General features: G+C 44.1%; 1 protein-coding gene across 3 annotated transcripts; it reads left to right on the top strand.

The window, feature by feature from the left end:
• Positions 1-944: 944 nt before the first annotated feature.
• On the top strand, positions 945-19,571 carry arhgap17b (Rho GTPase activating protein 17b). Of its 3 annotated transcripts, none has more exons than XM_052511530.1 (14): positions 945-1,014; positions 6,172-6,253; positions 7,034-7,161; positions 7,723-7,834; positions 9,741-9,822; positions 10,123-10,203; positions 10,326-10,439; positions 10,804-10,895; positions 11,063-11,180; positions 12,222-12,533; positions 13,407-13,528; positions 13,866-14,285; positions 15,526-15,576; positions 17,787-17,936. In XM_052511530.1, the coding sequence occupies exons 1-13, from the start codon at positions 964-966 to the stop codon at positions 15,531-15,533; spliced, it is 1,722 nt and encodes a 573-aa protein (XP_052367490.1). In that variant the 5' UTR covers positions 945-963; the 3' UTR covers positions 15,534-15,576; positions 17,787-17,936. The 3 variants fall into 3 exon arrangements, with proteins under 3 accessions (XP_052367490.1, XP_052367491.1, XP_052367489.1); XM_052511531.1 differs by having other exon boundaries at positions 15,526-15,570; positions 17,787-17,931; XM_052511529.1 differs by lacking the exon at positions 15,526-15,576 and having other exon boundaries at positions 17,787-19,571.
• Positions 19,572-19,851: the final 280 nt, after the last annotated feature.

Below are 19,851 nucleotides of genomic sequence, written 5' to 3'. Positions count from 1 at the left end.
CAGAAGGTTATTGTGACAGGTATGAACAGAAGGTTATTGTGATGGGTATGAACAGAAGGTTATTGTGACAGGTATGAACAGAAGGTTATTGTGACAGGTATGAACAGAAGGTTATTGTGACAGGTATGAACAGAAGGTTATTGTGACAGGTATGAACAGAAGGTTATTGTGACAGGTATGAACAGAAGGTTATTGTGATGGGAACAGAAGGTTATTGAACAGAAGGTTATTGTGATGGGTATGAACAGTTATTGTGAACAGAAGGTTATTGTGAGGTATGAACAGAAGGTTATTGTGACAGGTTTGAACAGAAGGTTATTGTGAACATGAACAGAAGGTTATTGTGATGGGTATGAACAGAAGGTTATTGTGACGGGTTTGAACAGAAGGTTATTGTGACGGGTATGAACAGAAGGTTATTGTGACAGGTATGAACAGAAGGTTATTGTGACAGGTATGAACAGAAGGTTATTGTGACAGGTATGAACAGAAGGTTATTGTGACAGGGGTATGAACAGAAGGTTATTGTGATGGGTATGAACAGGGGGTTATTGTGACGGGTTTGAACAGAAGGTTATTGTGACGGGTTTGAACAGAACCTGACATACATGTTATTAGGGCTATGTTATTAAAGGGCCGTGACTGTGCTGTCAGTTACCTATACATGCTATTCACATTTTTAGGTTGTTCAGGTTCAATGATCCAGAGGGATATCAAAGAAAGACTAGATTTATTAACCACAATGGGTGTTGCAGCTTCAAGACAAGATACAACGTCACAAGCACATATATCTATAACCTCCGTCTAGGCCCCCTTTCCCAAACAGACTCCCCCCTTCTGTGTCTAGGATGAACAATCAATCTCTGTGTTGTAGACCCAATCAGAAGTGGGTCTACACCACATTTGGAGGGACAAGATGCTGATGTTCACGTCTTCCTTCCTCAGGACCAGCTGTCTGCTGACATGTATAACTTCTCCTCCAAGGAGGGCGACTACGCCCGATACTATGTTATTGTGAGTATCCTTCATCCTGACTATATCATAACATTGTCATTTCCTTCAGATCACATTTTACCCACATTAGCTCACCATTTGAAATGTTAATTTACAGTAGGGTAGTATTGGATTGAATAACTTTCTTGACCCCCAGGGAATTTAATGTGTGGCATTTGGAATAAATTAAATGTGATACAATATAAATGTGTGTGATGCCATGTGAATGTGTGTGATGCCATGTGAATGTGTGCGATGTCATGTGAATGTGTGTGATGCCATGTGAATGTGTGCGATGTCATGTGAATGTGTGTGATGCCATGTGAATGTGTGATGTCATGTGAATGTGTGCGATGTCATGTGAATGTGTGATGTCATGTGAATGTGTGCGATGTCATGTGAATGTGTGCGATGTCATGTGAATGTGTGTGATGTCATGTGAATGTGTGATGTCATGTGAATGTGTGTGATGCCATGTGAATGTGTGTGATGCCATGTGAATGTGTGTGATGTCATGTGAATGTGTGTGATGTCATGTGAATGTGTGATGCCATGTGAACATGTGATGTCATGTGAACGTGTGTGATGTCCTGTGAACGTGTGTGATGTCATGTGAATGTGTGTGATGTCATGTGAATGTGTGTGATGTCATGTGAATGTGTGTGATGTCATGTGAATGTGTGTGATGTCATGTGAATGTGTGTGATGTCATGTGAATGTGTGTGATGTCATGTGAATGTGTGTGATGCCATGTGAATGTGTGTGATGCCATGTGAATGTGTGTGATGCCATGTGAATGTGTGTGATGCCATGTGAATGTGTGTGATGTCATGTGAATGTGTGTGATGTCATGTGAATGTGTGTGATGTCATGTGAATGTGTGTGATGCCATGTGAATGTGTGTGATGTCATGTGAATGTGTGTGATGTCATGTGAATGTGTGTGATGTCATGTGAATGTGTGTGATGTCATGTGAATGTGTGTGATGTCATGTGAATGTGTGTGATGTCATGTGAATGTGTGTGATGCCATGTGAATGTGTGTGATGTCATGTGAATGTGTGTGATGTCATGTGAATGTGTGTGATGTCATGTGAATGTGTGTGATGTCATGTGAATGTGTGTGATGCCATGTGAATGTGTGTGATGTCATGTGAATGTGTGTGATGTCATGTGAATGTGTGTGATGTCATGTGAATGTGTGTGATGCCATGTGAATGTGTGTGATGCCATGTGAATGTGTGTGATGCCATGTGAATGTGTGTGATGTCATGTGAATGTGTGTGATGTCATGTGAATGTGTGTGATGCCATGTGAATGTGTGTGATGCCATGTGAATGTGTGTGATGTCATGTGAATGTGTGTGATGCCATGTGAATGTGTGTGATGTCATGTGAATGTGTGTGATGTCATGTGAATGTGTGTGATGCCATGTGAATGTGTGTGATGCCATGTGAATGTGTGTGATGTCATGTGAACGTGTGTGATGCCATGTGAATGTGTGCGGTGTCATGTGAACGTGTGTGATGCCATGTGAATGTGTGTGATGCCATGTGAATGTGTGTGATGCCATGTGAATGTGTGTGATGCCATGTGAATGTGTGTGATGCCATGTGAACGTGTGTGATGCCATGTGAATGTGTGTGATGCCATGTGAACGTGTGTGATGCCATGTGAACGTGTGTGATGCCATGTGAATGTGTGTGATGCCATGTGAATGTGTGTGATGCCATGTGAATGTGTGTGATGCCATGTGAATGTGTGTGATGCCATGTGAATGTGTGTGATGCCATGTGAACGTGTGTGATGCCATGTGAACGTGTGTGATGCCATGTGAACGTGTGTGATGCCATGTGAACGTGTGTGATGCCATGTGAATGTGTGTGATGTCATGTGAACGTGTGTGATGTCATGTGAACGTGTGTGATGTCATGTGAACGTGTGTGATGCCATGTGAATGTGTGTGATGCCATGTGAACGTGTGTGATGTCATGTGAACGTGTGTGATGCCATGTGAATGTGTGTGATGCCATGTGAATGTGTGTGATGCCATGTGAATGTGTGTGATGTCATGTGAACGTGTGTGATGCCATGTGAACGTGTGTGATGTCATGTGAACGTGTGTGATGTCATGTGAACGTGTGTGATGCCATGTGAACGTGTGTGATGTCATGTGAACGTGTGTGATGTCATGTGAATGTGTGTGATGTCATGTGAACGTGTGTGATGTCATGTGAACGTGTGTGATGTCATGTGAACGTGTGTGATGTCATGTGAACGTGTGTGATGTCATGTGAACGTGTGTGATGTCATGTGAACGTGTGCGATGTCATGTGAACGTGTGCGATGTCATGTGAACGTGTGTGATGTCATGTGAACGTGTGTGATGCCATGTGAACGTGTGTGATGTCATGTGAACGTGTGTGATGTCATGTGAATGTGTGTGATGTCATGTGAACGTGTGTGATGTCATGTGAACGTGTGTGATGTCATGTGAACGTGTGTGATGTCATGTGAACGTGTGTGATGTCATGTGAACGTGTGTGATGCCATGTGAACGTGTGTGATGTCATGTGAACGTGTGTGATGCCATGTGAACGTGTGTGATGTCATGTGAACGTGTGCGATGCCATGTGAATGTGTGCGTGTCATGTGAACGTGTGCGATGCCATGTGAATGTGTGTGATGCCATGTGAATGTGTGATGCCATGTGAATGTGTGTGATGCCATGTGAATGTGTGATGTCATGTGAATGTGTGATGTCATGTGAATGTGTGATGTCATGTGAATGTTTGTGATGCCATGTGAATGTGTGATGTCATGTGAATGTGTGATGCCATGTGAATGTGTGATGTCATGTGAATGTGTGTGATGTCATGTGAATGTGTGTGATGTCATGTGAATGTGTGTGATGTCATGTGAACGTGTGTGATGCCATGTGAACGTGTGTGATGCCATGTGAACGTGTGTGATGCCATGTGAACGTGTGTGATGTCATGTGAACGTGTGTGATGTCATGTGAATGTGTGATGTCATGTGAATGTGTGATGTCATGTGAATGTGTGATGCCATGTGAACGTGTGTGATGTCATGTGAACGTGTGTGATGTCATGTGAACGTGTGTGATGTCATGTGAACGTGTGTGATGCCATGTGAACGTGTGTGATGTCATGTGAACGTGTGTGATGTCATGTGAATGTGTGTGATGCCATGTGAACGTGTGTGATGTCATGTGAACGTGTGTGATGTCATGTGAACGTGTGTGATGCCATGTGAACGTGTGTGATGTCATGTGAACGTGTGTGATGCCATGTGAACGTGTGTGATGCCATGTGAATGTGTGATGTCATGTGAATGTGTGTGATGTCATGTGAATGTGTGTGATGTCATGTGAATGTGTGTGATGTCATGTGAACGTGTGTGATGCCATGTGAACGTGTGTGATGTCATGTGAACGTGTGTGATGCCATGTGAACGTGTGTGATGTCATGTGAACGTGTGTGATGTCATGTGAACGTGTGTGATGTCATGTGAATGTGTGTGATGTCATGTGAATGTGTGTGATGTCATGTGAATGTGTGTGATGTCATGTGAATGTGTGTGATGTCATGTGAATGTGTGTGATGTCATGTGAATGTGTGTGATGTCATGTGAATGTGTGTGATGCCATGTGAATGTGTGTGATGTCATGTGAATGTGTGTGATGTCATGTGAATGTGTGTGATGTCATGTGAATGTGTGTGATGTCATGTGAATGTGTGTGATGTCATGTGAATGTGTGTGGTGTCATGTGAATGTGTGTGATGTCATGTGAATGTGTGTGATGTCATGTGAATGTGTGTGATGTCATGTGAATGTGTGTGATGTCATGTGAATGTGGTCATGTGAACGTGTGTGATGTCATGTGAATGTGTGTGATGTCATGTGAATGTGTGTGATGCCATGTGAATGTGTGTGATGTCATGTGAATGTGTGTGATGCCATGTGAACGTGTGTGATGCCATGTGAACGTGTGTGATGCCATGTGAATGTGTGTGATGCCATGTGAATGTGTGTGATGCCATGTGAATGTGTGTGATGCCATGTGAATGTGTGTGATGTCATGTGAACGTGTGTGATGCCATGTGAACGTGTGTGATGTCATGTGAACGTGTGTGATGCCATGTGAACGTGTGTGATGTCATGTGAATGTGTGTGATGTCATGTGAATGTGTGCGATGTCATGTGAATGTGTGTGATGCCATGTGAATGTGTGTGATGCCATGTGAATGTGTGTGATGCCATGTGAACGTGTGTGATGTCATGTGAATGTGTGTGATGCCATGTGAACGTGTGTGATGTCATGTGAACGTGTGTGATGCCATGTGAACGTGTGTGATGTCATGTGAACGTGTGTGATGCCATGTGAACGTGTGCGATGTCATGTGAATGTGTGTGATGTCATGTGAATGTGTGTGATGCCATGTGAATGTGTGCGATGTCATGTGAATGTGTGTGATGTCATGTGAATGTGTGTGATGCCATGTGAATGTGTGCGATGTCATGTGAATGTGTGCGATGTCATGTGAATGTGTGTGATGTCATGTGAATGTGTGTGATGTCATGTGAATGTGTGTGATGTCATGTGAATGTGTGTGATGTCATGTGAACGTGTGTGATGCCATGTGAATGTGTGTGATGTCATGTGAATGTGTGTGATGTCATGTGAACGTGTGTGATGCCATGTGAATGTGTGTGATGTCATGTGAACGTGTGTGATGCCATGTGAACGTGTGTGATGTCATGTGAATGTGTGTGATGTCATGTGAACGTGTGTGATGTCATGTGAACGTGTGTGATGTCATGTGAATGTGTGTGATGTCATGTGAATGTGTGTGATGTCATGTGAATGTGTGTGATGCCATGTGAACGTGTGTGATGCCATGTGAACGTGTGTGATGTCATGTGAACGTGTGTGATGTCATGTGAACGTGTGTGATGCCATGTGAATGTGTGTGATGCCATGTGAATGTGTGTGATGTCATGTGAACGGGTGTGATGTCATGTGAACGTGTGTGATGCCATGTGAACGTGTGTGATGCCATGTGAACGTGTGTGATGTCATGTGAACGTGTGTGATGCCATGTGAATGTGTGTGATGCCATGTGAACGTGTGTGATGTCATGTGAACGTGTATCAGTTGGTAGAGGCCCAGGCTGACTACCACAGGAGGTCTCTGGCTGCTCTGGAAGGAGTCCTGCCGACCATACAGGCACAGAACGGTAAAGGAAACCTTAATGAATCAAAACCTGTTAACAATTTTCTTGATAAAATACAGAAAATTAATGTTTTTCCCCTGCAAGAATAAATTCAGCTGAATGTTGATTCAAAATGCTTTCTCACTTGATGCAATGAATGTTCTGACTGCATCACCTTGGTCAGATATGTTTTTCCTCTAACCAGTAGTCTCTTTAATTTCAAAGCCACTATTCACAAAGCACAGCCAACTGTTCATGTCATGTTAAGTAGGATACCGAGTCTGATAAAGGTTTGTTATAAAAAGAGAAAATCTTAAGTGACTTTACTGGTGTCGGTTTGTTAAGTCTTGGCTCTTCATTTCCTTAGCAGTAAAACAAAGAGGTGCTAATGAGCAGTTTTTCTCTGACTTAATGAAATAGGAATTAGATTGAATAAGGTTCAATTAGATTTGAGTGAAAATGGCTCTATTGTCTTAAAAACATCTACAGTCACATCTGGGCCGGTATCCGTCTGTCTGTATAAAGCTGATTCATTATGAACTGAAAGGCTCAACTGATCCTAGATCAGCAGTCCTACTCTGAGCGCTTTTTGAATAGAGGCCCTGGTCTCACTCTGGAACAGATCAATTAATGACATGTGCTAAAATGCAGTTGGTTATTAGTGAGCAATCGGTTCATCTGTTAGTCGTGCTCTAAAATGACAGGAATAACCTAGCAGTCAGAACAGAATCTTTGTTTCCTCACATACGGTTCATGATAATGAAACTGACCTACGCTGGCGGCCATGTTGTGCCCTGTGTACAGACTCATGGATGGAGAAGCCTGCGTACGGCACGGCTCTGGAAGAGCACCTGAAGAGGAGTAACCGTGAGATCGCCCTGCCCTTAGAGGCCTGTGTCATGATGCTGCTGGAGACTGGCATGAAGGAGGAGGTAACCATCACCATGACGATGATGAGGAAAAGAATGGACTAGCGCTGGGATCAACTGGATCTATTCTTGAGTGGATGGTCAGGGGGCCAGAATAGAATTACAAATCATTTGTAGACTGCAAATTGACCGCAAGAATTGCCATTTCACACACATGCTGAGTAAGAGCCTACGGTCTGGTACTGATGACATCTGTGGTCTGGTTCTTTGGTTGGTTAACCAGCCTCGTGCCTTGGAGGGAAGTTTTCAACTGGAACGCTTTCGTTTATTTTTATACAGTCAGAACTGTTGTTGCAAATATCTTTCGCTCAACCTCAGACTCGTATCTCTAGATGTGATATGATGGTATCTATTTTCTCCCTCCTTCCTTGTCTCAGTCATACCCAAACCAGACGGCCTTCTCTAATTTTAGAACAGAAAGTAGACATCCATTTCCCCCTCAAAGAGCTTCTCAATTCAATGCAAGTTGACTGTGGTTAGTTTGTTGAACCAGTTCTAATTTTCTATGAAGAAAAAAACATTTGTAAACTTTAATACTTTAAAAGTGTATCTCTCTCTTCTCAGGGTCTGTTCCGAATCGCTGCTGGGGCCTCCAAACTAAAGAAGCTGAAGGCAGCGCTGGACTGTTCCACCTCCCAGTTAGAGGAGTTTTACTCCGACCCCCATGCTGTAGCTGGTATGACCCATTTCCCTTACATAACTCATTAAAGTTGTTTTCGTTCCCCTTTACTCTCAGTCTATGCAGGGGTTGAATTTGGGGGTGCAGAGTGGAAGACAATACAATCTGCAATCTTTGGATTTGAGACCGTATTCAGTCCAGTGGGAATGGTGTATATTTGAGTTGAAAATTATCATGTATCCTGCTATGCCCTCCGACGAGCCATCAAACAGGCAAAGCGCTAACATCGGGCTAAGAATGAATCGTACTACACCGGCTCCGACACTCGTCTTATGTGGCAGGGCTTGCAAACTATTACAGACTACAAAGGGAAGCACAGCCGCTAGCTGCCCAGTGACATGAGCCTACCAGACGAGCGAAATCACTTCTATTCTCGCTTCGAGGCAAGCAATACTGAGGCATGCATGAGAGCATCAGCTGTTCCGGACAACTGTGTGATCACGCTCTCCGTAGCTGACGTGAGTAAGACCTTTAAACAGGTCAACATTCACAAGGCCGCGGGGCCAGACGGATTACTAGGATGTGTACTCCGGGCATGTGCTGACCAACTGGCAGGTGTCATTTTCAACATGTCCCTGATTGAGTCAGTAATACCAACATGTTTCAAGCAGACCACCATAGTCCCTGTGCCCAAGAACACTAAGGCAACCTGCCTAAATGACCACCAAGTCCGTAGCCATGAAGTGCTTTGAAAGGCTGGTAATGGCTCCCATCAACACCATTATCCCAGAAACCCTAGACCCACTGCAATTTGCATACCGCCCAAACAGATCCACAGATGATGCAATCTCTATTGCACGCCACACTGCCCTTTCCCACCTGGACAAAAGGAATACCTACGTGAGAATGCTATTCATTGACTACAGCTCAAGATTCAAAGCCATAGTGCCCACGAAGCTCTTCACTGAGCTAAGGATCCTGGGACTAAACACCTCCCTCTGCAACTGGATCCTGGACTTCCTCACGGGCCGCCCCCAGGTGGTGAGGGTAGGTAGCAACACATCTGCCACGCTGATCCTCAACACTGGAGTCCCTCAGGGGTGCGTGCTCAGTCCCCTCCTGTACTCCCTGTTCACCCACGACTGCGTGGCCAGGTACGACTCCAACACCATCATTAAGTTTACAGACGACACAACAGTGGTAGGCCTGATCACCGACAACGACGAGACAGCCTATAGGAAGGAGGTTAGAGACCTGGCTGGGTGGTGCCAGAATAATAACCTATCCCTCAACGTAACCAAGACTAAGGAGATGATTGTGGACTACAGGAAAAGGAGGAGGTTGAAAGCTTCAAGTTCCTTGGTGTCCAAATGGCTACCCGGTGTGTGTGTGTGTGTGTGTGTGTGTGTGTGTGTGTGTGTGTGTGTGTGTGTGTGTGTGTGTGTGTGTGTGTGTGTGTGTGTGTGTGTCCCAACCCCTCTTTACACTGCTGCTACTCTGTTTATCATATATGCATACTCACTTTAACCATACCTACATGTACATGCTACCTCAAAAGCCCGACTAACCAGTGTCTGTATATAACCTCACTAATGTTATTATTCACTGTCTGTTTACTGTTGTTTTTTATTTCCTTATCTATTGTTCAATTAATACCTCTTGTTTACTTGGAAATTGTACTGTTGGTTAGGGCCTGTAAGTAAGCATTTCACTGTTAAGGTCTACAGCTGTTGTATTTGGCGCACGTGACAAATACACTTTGATTTGATTTTAGGAGGACAGTCCCATTACTTCCAAAAGCACAATTGAACCCCATTCAGTTCATGTACTATAATGAACCATATTTGTGGTTGTGTTGTCTCTGTCTAGGAGCCCTGAAGTCCTACCTCAGAGAGCTGCCTGAACCCCATTCAGTTCATGTACTATAATGAACCATATTTGTGGTTGTGTTGTCTCTGTCTAGGAGCCCTGAAGTCCTACCTCAGAGAGCTGCCTGAACCCCTTTTGACCTTCTCACTGTATGATGAGTGGACACAAGCCTCCAAGTAAGAATACTACATATCCACCTGTACGCAATGATTCACTGTCCACAAATACACTGGAGAATATACTCATCACACTCTGCAGTGAAACACTTTTCAAGACCATTCACTAGGCACAAAACAGAAGAAAACGGACCGAAACGCGGATTTGGCAAATAATGAATCATTTTTTGCGTTTTCCGTTGCAAAGCGTTTTGCTATGGTGTGTCCTAATGAATACGACCCAAACCCAACAAGTGTTTATTATAGAGACTGTGAAACATTGTACCATCTTATTTGGGTATGTAATGTTGTGTTGTACAGTGTGTCTGACCCAGACAGGAGGCTTCAGGCTTTGTGGGTGGCATGTGACGGTTTGCCAAAGAACCACAAGGCCAACTTCAGGTGAGTGTCAATGTTGGAAACATAATCGTCCACCATTGGAATTCTATGCTCCCAAAAGTGATTTATTTATGAGATGCACACAAGATCTATGGTTCAATACCCCATTGGGATTTTGTTTGCAGGTATCTGGTAAAGTTCCTAGCCAAGCTGGCCCAGGACAGTGAGGTGAATAAGATGACTCCCAGTAACATTGCCATAGTGCTGGGACCCAACCTGCTCTGGTCCAAGACTGAGGGGTGAGGAATACACATCCATTCCATGCATCAAAAAGAAAGGACCAAGGCACTCTTCATATAATTCATAACACTTCCTGTATGGCATGTTCAATGGAAACAAAGATAACACATTTAAACTCTTTGTTTCCAAGTGCCTTGGTCCTCCTTTCTTTTTGATGACCCATTTACCCCTTTTACCAAAGAGCACCTTCTCTCTACAAAAAGCGACCATTGTGTACCTTAGCTGTGCTTCCCTGTCTACTTATTTCTACAAATCCATCCCTTCATTTGAGGTAAACAATTAGCATTGGTAGTGTTGTACAGTAGTTAATTTAGCTGGATGTTTCATTGATCTTGATGTCTGTCTCTCCCCCTCTGTCCTCAGGACTCTGGCAGAGATGGCTGCTGCTACCTCGGTCCATGTGGTGGCCATCATAGAACCCATCATCCAGCACGCTGACTGGTTCTTCCCAGATGGTAAGAGACCTCTACTTGAACCTGGGAGGGATTGTGTTACAGAAAGTCTTTATCTAAGTGACTATGTTACTCCTAAGTTACTCCTAAGTTACTCCTAAGTTACTCGACATAGAACAGGAAATTCCCGTTGTCTTGTTTGCTGACCTCTGTGTTTCACTTCTCACCAGACGTGGACTTTAACGTGTCGGGCATGTTCGTGGCCATGACCCCTGAACCTGACCCAGGCCCTTTCGAGAGGCGACGCCCCGGAAACCTGGTGGACGGGGACACTCCCCGCAAAGACAGGTACCTGTCCTACCCCCGTAGCAGCCCCCGTCCCAGCCCAGGTTTCAGCATCCATGCCCGGACACTGACCAGGCAGGAGTCCAGAGGGGCAGCGGCCGTCTCAGCCCTCTATGTAGTGGCTGACGAGTCCATCACAGTCAAGGAAACGCCCGCTGGGGAGCAGGAACAGCCAATACCACTGCCTTCTTAATAAAGTCCAAGCTATACCCTAGGAGACAGTTTGTGAATCCAGAATCCCAGTTTGTGAAAGTCCATTCCAATGTGTTTGTGTGTGTTTTAACACTACAGTATTACCGATATGTAAGATGATTGAAGAAACAAACCAATAAAACGTGTGTTTAAACCGAGGCCAGCGGTGAACGTGATGAATAAGCACACTTTTATTCACCTAAGAATTGTTCTTAAATTTAACACATTGTTTCAGGAGATATAAGGATTAACCCTCACTTGTCTTGAATTGAATCACACTTTTATCAAGCTGTGTCACCATTCTGAAATAGGAAACAATGTTTAACACTTTGAACCCCTTATATGCCACCTCTATTAAAGCCTAGGTTTTAGGTTACTGGTTGTGTGTTTTGTCACTCTATTCTGTTGTCAAGCTGTAAGAAATGGAAGGAGCTCAAAGTTCACTAGTTCAAAGCTCACTTGAACTAGAATCATGTGATCTCTGCTTCAGTAAAGGCCTTTGGTTAATACCTCATTCTTCTCTCTCTCTCTCTCTCTCTCTCTCTTTGGAGTGGTCTCTCTTTTAACTGTCTTTCTGTCAGTCCCTGTCTCTTTGTCTGTCTCTGTCATTCTGTCTCTCTCTCTCCTCTCTGTCTCTCTCTCTCTGTCTCTCTCTCTCTGTCTCTCCTCTCTGTCTCTGTCTCTGTGTCGGTCTCTCTCCTCTCTCTCTCTGTCTCTGTCATTCTGTCTCTCTCTGTCTCTGTGTCTGTCTCTCTCCTCTCGGTCTCTCTCTCTGTCTCTGTCTCTCACCTCTCTGATGTTGTCATCGGTGTGTCTTCACCCCTCACTCTCTCCCCTCTCCCCTCTGTATAGCCCCGCTCCTAACAAACTGGGCGACCCCACCCCCACCCCACGTAGAGCTGCCACTCTAAATAGAAAACAGCACCATCATGCTTCTTCGCCCGCCTTCCAGCCCCCTCTACCACCGCCAGAGGCTGGAGGAGTCACCCAGACCCAGCCTGTGGCTGAGCCCCAGACCCAGGAGCAAACTCTGTGTGGGAGTACGGAGGCTGGCCAGCCTGGCCTGGCTGGGGGGGGTGGGGGTCAGGGTGGGGCACCAGAGGTCCAGGTGGCCACAGGGCAGCAGCCTCTGCCTCTTACCCAGCACAGCGCTGAGGAGAATAGGTAAGGAGGAAGCAGAAACTGAGTCCCTCCCCTCCCGTCACCAATCAGCCAAACAGAAACCAGAAGGTTACGCGCCGCCCTGCTGTCGATCCTGATTGATCAACCTACTCACTCTGTCATTGACCTTTGTGTTTGCTTGTCCCATATTGTTCTATGCAGGCTGATACTGTGTGTTGTAATCACAACCAATGAAATCAAGTATGCTGTAAATCAAACCGACGTCCCAAAGCCAATGATTTAGCTGTTTGTTGAAAGGCCTCTCCTAGTGATCCAGGAAGCAGCTTTGTTATTGGTGCTTGTCTATTGTCCTATCCCTTCCCAGACAGGGTGCTGGTCCTGCTCCCTCAAGTGTCTGCCTTCCTACCAGCCTTCCTAAATATTTGTCTGTCCAGACCGTTCATGTGGCTGTCTGTTGGTCAGCCCTCCCCCAAGCATGCATACCTGTCTGCTTTGGCGTTTCATGTAGTTGTCTAATGTTTGCTTTGTGATTGTCCCAAACTCTTGACTCACAGCCCTCTGGTTTATCATGCTGGTATCATCCCAAGCAGGCCTGGTACTCCTGCTCTGGTTATCCTCAATGCAACTTTTACTTTCCTTGAATGAACTTCCTGTGTTTCCTTTAGTGTTTTTGCATCTGTTTTGTGTCAGTTGGAAACACACTGTGATTTGAGAGATGTAATTGTCTTTAATCTTTCCATGTTTTGATTTGACTCATATAACTGGCTAATTGTCACTGTAATTGTTCTTTATACATGATTGCCAAGGAAGTGACTAACCCTGACCTGTGATGCAGTTTTTGCATGTCATCACTTTGCATTGAGACCTGGTTTGTAGACTGACAGGTGACAGTGGGTTTGTCCTCTATCTCTACAGCCCTGGCCATGACCCCACCACCACCCCCACTCCCCTGAGGAACGGGGGCTCCCAGCTCACCGTGGGGACGCCCCACTCCCAGGCAGGATGCAGGGGTCCTAGCCCCCACATTGGACGCAGAGGTGAGAGAACACACTCTGACCACCCAACCACACCTCTCTACACCCTCTGGTAGTTTCCACTTAAGAGACTGACACAACGTACTACAAATAGTATATCCCATTTAGCAGACACTTTCATCCACAACGACTTACAGTCATGCATGCATACATGCCGGGAATCGAACCAACTTCCCTGGCGTTGCAAGCACCATTTTCTACCAAGTGAGCTACAGAGGACCACAATAGCATCAATCAAATCAGACAGAAAGCTCAGACCTTTTTAACTCACATACTTATCAGTGCTTTGATCAGTGTGATTTCATAGTTTAAAGCCATGGTTTTATTTTGTCTTCCCCAGGTACTAAGAAGCAAGCCCCTGCCCCACCCAAACAGGCCAACCCCTTTGTAGCTAAAGACTCCACCCTTGGCCACAGTCCCGCGCCTAACAACCCCTACCCCCTCATCGCTCCACGACGCCACTCTGGTAAAGAAACCCCCATCCACGCCCCCAGCCACCCTCCCCCACAGCCCCCTCAGTCTCAGGGGGAGTCAGACCCCTCTCCACCCCACACCCCCACACCCCCTAGCACCCCTCCTCACGATGGTCCAACCTCCACCCCCTTCACCCCTCTATCGTCCTTCCACTCTGGCTCCCTCCCTCGCCCCACCAGGCCGGCTCCGAAGCCACGCTCCCGACCTACAGTTCCCCCGCCCCGTCAGCCACCCACCAATGACGACAGCAACGGGCCCAGCGGCTCTGCCTCCAAGGTCATCACCGGTAAAGTTACAGTCCATCCTTTCCGAATCCAAACTACTCATGACTATAATGGATATTAAACTGTCATGACACAAACTTACTTGGGTACGCTTGTTGGCCAGTATACCTTACAACAGAGGACTCCATCCAGCTCTCAATATGTGCTGTGTGAGTCATAGGTGATAGTCACAGCCCATATCCTATCAGAGATATGATATATCGTGTGGTAAAGAAGGAAACATACTCTGGTGAGAAAGGACGTCTCTAGAAGGTATGACACACAGTCTAAAATGCAGCCAGAGAAAGGAAGGATGGAGGGATGACTAAAAGAAGGATAGAGTTTCAGTCTATTATTCACCAATCAGCTCCTTCATTAGCTTCACATAATAATCAGAGCTGGAAACTCATCTCAACAGAGGAGTGTGTGGGTGTGTGGGTGTGGGGATGTGTGGGGGTGGCAGTTTTCCTGGTAGGAACTCTCAAGGTTTCAAGCAGAGCAGGAGGCTCCCTGGCTGACTCAGACACGGTATTGCAGTAGCACATACTGATGTACTGTTGGCCCTATACACACACACACACACACACACACACATCCTGCACTAATGGAAATGTCCTTGTTTGCCAAACGTTCCATTATATGCTCAGAGTCTAAATCAGAAAAAAAGGTTGCTGTTCAACATTGTAGCCAGGAATTTGTCTCAGTGTATGATACTGTCTCTGGACCTGTGCTAACAGCATTCATTTACTTTCAAATCATTTAAAATATTACATGACATTTCATAACACTTTTCACAACACATTAAGTGTGTACCCTCAGGCCACTAATATTATATTATACTGTATGTTATCTATGCATTCTTTCTTTAGTCGAAGGACATTTTGAGAATCTCTTTTTTTCAAGCTCTGGCTAAGTCTGTTTCAGACATAGTTACACACAAAGCACTACATAAAAAGTGTATGCACAAATGTATTAGATATTAAACAGTGACACAAAGCAAACACAACAGGGCGTCTTCCTACTGTATTAACGCAGTTAACTGTCCAACTGCCAATGAAATCATATGCTGCTGACAATGCTAGCTAATCGAGCATTGTGTGATTTCATCAGGACTCTCACAGAGAGAGAAATGTAACAATGAAAGGTGTTTGTTCACTTGGATTCTGGTCTCACTGCCTTTAGTATTGCCTCACGCACACCATACACTGTAATTGTGGTGATTTAATTTAAAATGCATGATGGGTAAATATTGGAATATTGCAGATGTGTGAGCTGCCGCCCTGCCTGTGAGCTGAGATTGAGAGGCAGGTAATGGTAAGGATATGATTGGCTGACGCTCTGAGTTGCAGCCCCTTGCTCTCCGTGTGTGTGCGTACGTGCTCGTGTGTTTGTCTGCATGTGTGTGCGTGTCTGTGTGTGGTTGAGCCCAATGCATTAACCCTGCTTGCCAATAGTAAATAACATGCGTGTGATTCCCACCCCGTTGTGCCATGGCTGTGGTTGAAGGCTACTTACAGCTACCCTTGTTATTAACTAACCACTCTTAACACCCCTGGGATAGTCCAAGAGATGGTCCAGTCTGATACTGACGGTGCAGTCGGTACTCTACTTCCTATTTCTTATCTAAGTCAAATACACTGCTCAAAAAAATATAGGGAACACTAAAATAACACATCCTAGATCTGAATGAATGAAATATTCTGATTAAATACTTTTTTATTTACATAGTTGAATGTGCTGACAACAAAATCACACAAAAATGATCAATGGAAATCAAATTTATCAACCCATGGAGGTCTGGATTTGGAGTCACACTCAAAATTAAAGTGGAAAACCACACTACAGGCTGATCCAACTTTGATGTAATGTCCTTAAAACAACTCAAAATGAGGCTCCGTAGTGTGTGTGGCCTCCACGTGCCTGTATGACCTCCCTACAACGCCTGGGCATGCTCCTGATGAGGTGGCGGATGGTCTCCTGAGGGATCTCCTCCCAGACCTGGACTAAAGCATCCGCCAACTCCTGGACAGTCTGTTGGTGGATGGAGCGAGACATGATGTCCCAGATGTGCTCAATTGGATTCAGGTCTGTGGAACGGACAGGCCAGTCCATAGCATCAATGCCTTCCTCTTGCAGGAACTGCTGACACACTCCAGCCACATGAGGTCTAGCATTGTCTTGCATTAGGAGGAACCCAGGGCCAACCGCACCATCATATGGTCTCACAAGGGGTCTGAGGATCTCATCTCGGTACCTAATGGCAGTCAGGCTACCTCTGGCGAGCACATGGAGGGCTGTGCGGCCCCCCCAAAGAAATGCCACCCCACACCATGACTGACCCAGCATTCAAAAGTGACCAAAACATCAGCCAGGAAGCATAGGAACTGAGAAGTGGTCTGTGGTACCACCTGCAGAACCACTCCTTTATTGGGGGTGTCTTGCTAATTGCCTATAATTTCCACCTGTTGTCTATTCCATTTGCACAACAGCATGTGACATTTATTGTCAATCAGTGTTGCTTCCTAAGTGGACAGTTTGATTTCACAGAAGTGTGATTGACTTGGACTTGGAGTTACATTGTGTTGTTTAAGTGTTCCCTTTATTTGTTTGAGCAGTGTAATAGAAGGCCTGGACATTAACTTTAGAATGAATCTGCATAAAAGCAAATAGTTGTGGGATATTTGAAAATTCATGTCCAGACCATCTAAATGACTGGATTTGGCTTCATTTCTTTGAAGCACTCCAGAACCCAGGTGATGCACTTCTAGCATTTCAGAGTAACATATCAACAATACTCTCCAAGTAACTCTGTTATTGAAATCACATTTCCCACATCGGAAAATGTACGAACTGTGACTAGAACGTGGCATTCAACTTCCCTGTCATAGTCAAATGTATTTCCTTTTTTATTATATATATATTTATTTTACAATATGACAAATCCTTGGTGTCTTTTCTCCAGTATGCAAAAGTGGCATTCACCTTTCCTGTCATAGTCAAATATATTTCCTTTTATTTGTATTTTTATATATATATTTTACAATATGACAAATCCTTGGTGTCTTTTCTCCAGTATGCAGAGTTTGTGTGCTTTCCTTAGGTTTGAGGTGTGGATCTGGTCTGTTCGGTGACTGATGGGTGTGCCTCTGTCTGTTCTGTAGAGCTTCTTGCTGCAGACTGATAGTGGTGTACTACAGGGTTAAGGTCAATTGCATCAATTCGGGAAGTGATCTGAAATGGAAAAATCATAATTGAAAACGATAAATACCACTTCTCAATTCTTGAACTGGAATTTTAATTTATCTCCTGAATTGGCTAATAAATACCACTTCTCAATTCTTAAACTGGAATTTTAATTTATCTCCTGAATTGGCTAATAAATACCACTTCTCAATTCTTAAACTGGAATTTAAATGTATCCCCTGAACTGAATTGCCTGAATTAAAATGTAATTAATCCTAACCCTAGTAGGCTGTGTTTTGCCTGATTGATCACTTACATGTCAATCTAAATGTCTTCTGTAGATGCCAGCCTGAACTTGAAGGGGATTGGCCGAGCCCTTATCCCTGAAATTATGGTGGACATACAAGGGGAGAGCTCTGCTGGTCATGAGCCCTCCCCCTATCCAACCCCACCCTTGGACCCTGAGATCCAATCAGAGAGCACCAGTCTGTGAAAGGGGAGGGATCACTCCAACTGACATCACCAAAAAACATTCTGCCTCTGCCCAATTGGCAATATGCTAGCCATTCAACCAATCGCCATAGTCGGAGTCAGCTCTGAGCCTCTACAGACTGGTCCATACAAACTCCCTGCTCATCAATCCAGTGAGAAATAATGTCTGCAACAAACAACCCCTAGCCAACATTACTCACTACAACAATACAGGGACTAGACAACCTTCTCTTACTCCATAATCCAAACTCAACACTGTTGGCACACACCACCCAACACCCTCAAAACCAACACCCTTCCATCCATAAACCATCAAAAGTATTGGAACTGGACCACAGGATCACCCCATGTTCATTGAACCTTCGTTCTGCTAAACATGATAGGAAGTTGGCCTGCAGCTAGAGATGCCACTGTAGCTTTCTATTGAATCAACCAAGCCTGTACTGGGACTGGACAATATATATATATATAACCACTGAACTCCAAGTCTGGCGAAGCTGTAATGTTATGACCCAGTACCTGGAAGCATCTGATCTGAATATACTGTTTCATCTTTGGATCCATTGTAGAATGTTGACATTGAATTGAGGCTGGGTGGGAGGCTAAGCTTGTAAACCTAAAAGCTCAGAACTTGTATGTTTGTATGATGTAACTTTCCTCCCTGTGGTACATTGTATGGTGGTTGTAGGAATATTTTTTTAATGGAAATTGCTCATTTGTATGTCCTCAATGCATTACCTAAGATTGTCTACAAAACTGCAATTTTGCCCCATTTGAGAACTTTCTTTAATGGTTTTTAATGGGCCAAGTAATACAAATGTAATGCAGAAAGTGCCATTGATGAGCAAATATACATGGTGAGCCCAAAGAATCCTATGAATTGCCATACTTCCTTTGATGAGAGCTCTCAAGGACCAAAGATGCCAGTTGATGAATAACTACATTTGGTGAGTGTGCTGCTTTGTGTTTGTAATATAAATGTTTTAATAGTTGCCAAGGACCAAATAAGTATCAATGAGGAGTGCAGTTGAATGAACTGCATTCGTGTCATACGGTGTCTTCTCCACTTCCAATATTCACCCTGTTTCATTTGTTGTTTTTAACCTGTCTTACCGCAATATACTATAGGACTGTGTTTTATTCAACAGAGCTGAATTCAAACAAAACAGTCACCCCTGCCAAAAATGTGTATACCAATCACAGGTTTCCCCTTTAAAAGAAACGTTATATAAGAAAAGTGATTGGATATTCCCTGCCACAGATTTTTTTAATTTGAGAAATGATTTGTTTTGATATCCGTTTTGATTTAATTTAGCTCAGGAAATGGACAAGCAACAGAACAATATCCCAGGTTTTATTTTATTTTATGGTTACTATTCAAATTTAGGATGTTATGTTGACAATCTTTAGTGGGTAACCTGGCTTCTCACTCTGCTTGTGATTATTGCCTTTTCCCCACTTCATTGCATGTTTTGAATGTGATTTGCATTGCTTTTTTTCTGCCCGTGTCTTTTCAACCTGAAAATGAACAAAGATTTTCGATAATGAGTGAATGGATCCTCCACTGTTTGTTCATATTAAAGGAAAATAGTTTTGGGTATTATTACTCTAAATAAACTAAACATGAATTAAAACAGTAATATCCCATGTTTATTCATGTCAGCTGAATACTGAATGTATACTGTATATTCTAATCTAATGGAATGTCTACTCTAAGAACTATAATAAATGTAGCATATTGAGAGGCATCATGCCCATTTAAACACTGCCAATCAAAACTATACATTGCTGCCATATAGTAAAGATACAAATTGGCTGAATGAACTGGCATAAATAGAATAATATACCAGTTTCATGAGGACAAAAATGTTGACAGCTGTGCCATACAGGGTGCAACATGAATAGGAGATTTTC

The sequence above is a fragment of the Oncorhynchus keta genome, unplaced genomic scaffold (genome assembly GCF_023373465.1).
Source record: "Oncorhynchus keta strain PuntledgeMale-10-30-2019 unplaced genomic scaffold, Oket_V2 Un_contig_6954_pilon_pilon, whole genome shotgun sequence".
Taxonomy (NCBI): Eukaryota; Metazoa; Chordata; class Actinopteri; order Salmoniformes; family Salmonidae; genus Oncorhynchus; species Oncorhynchus keta.
The sequence above is the reverse complement of the archived record's forward strand: the minus strand, read 5'-3'. Positions and strand labels throughout refer to the sequence as shown.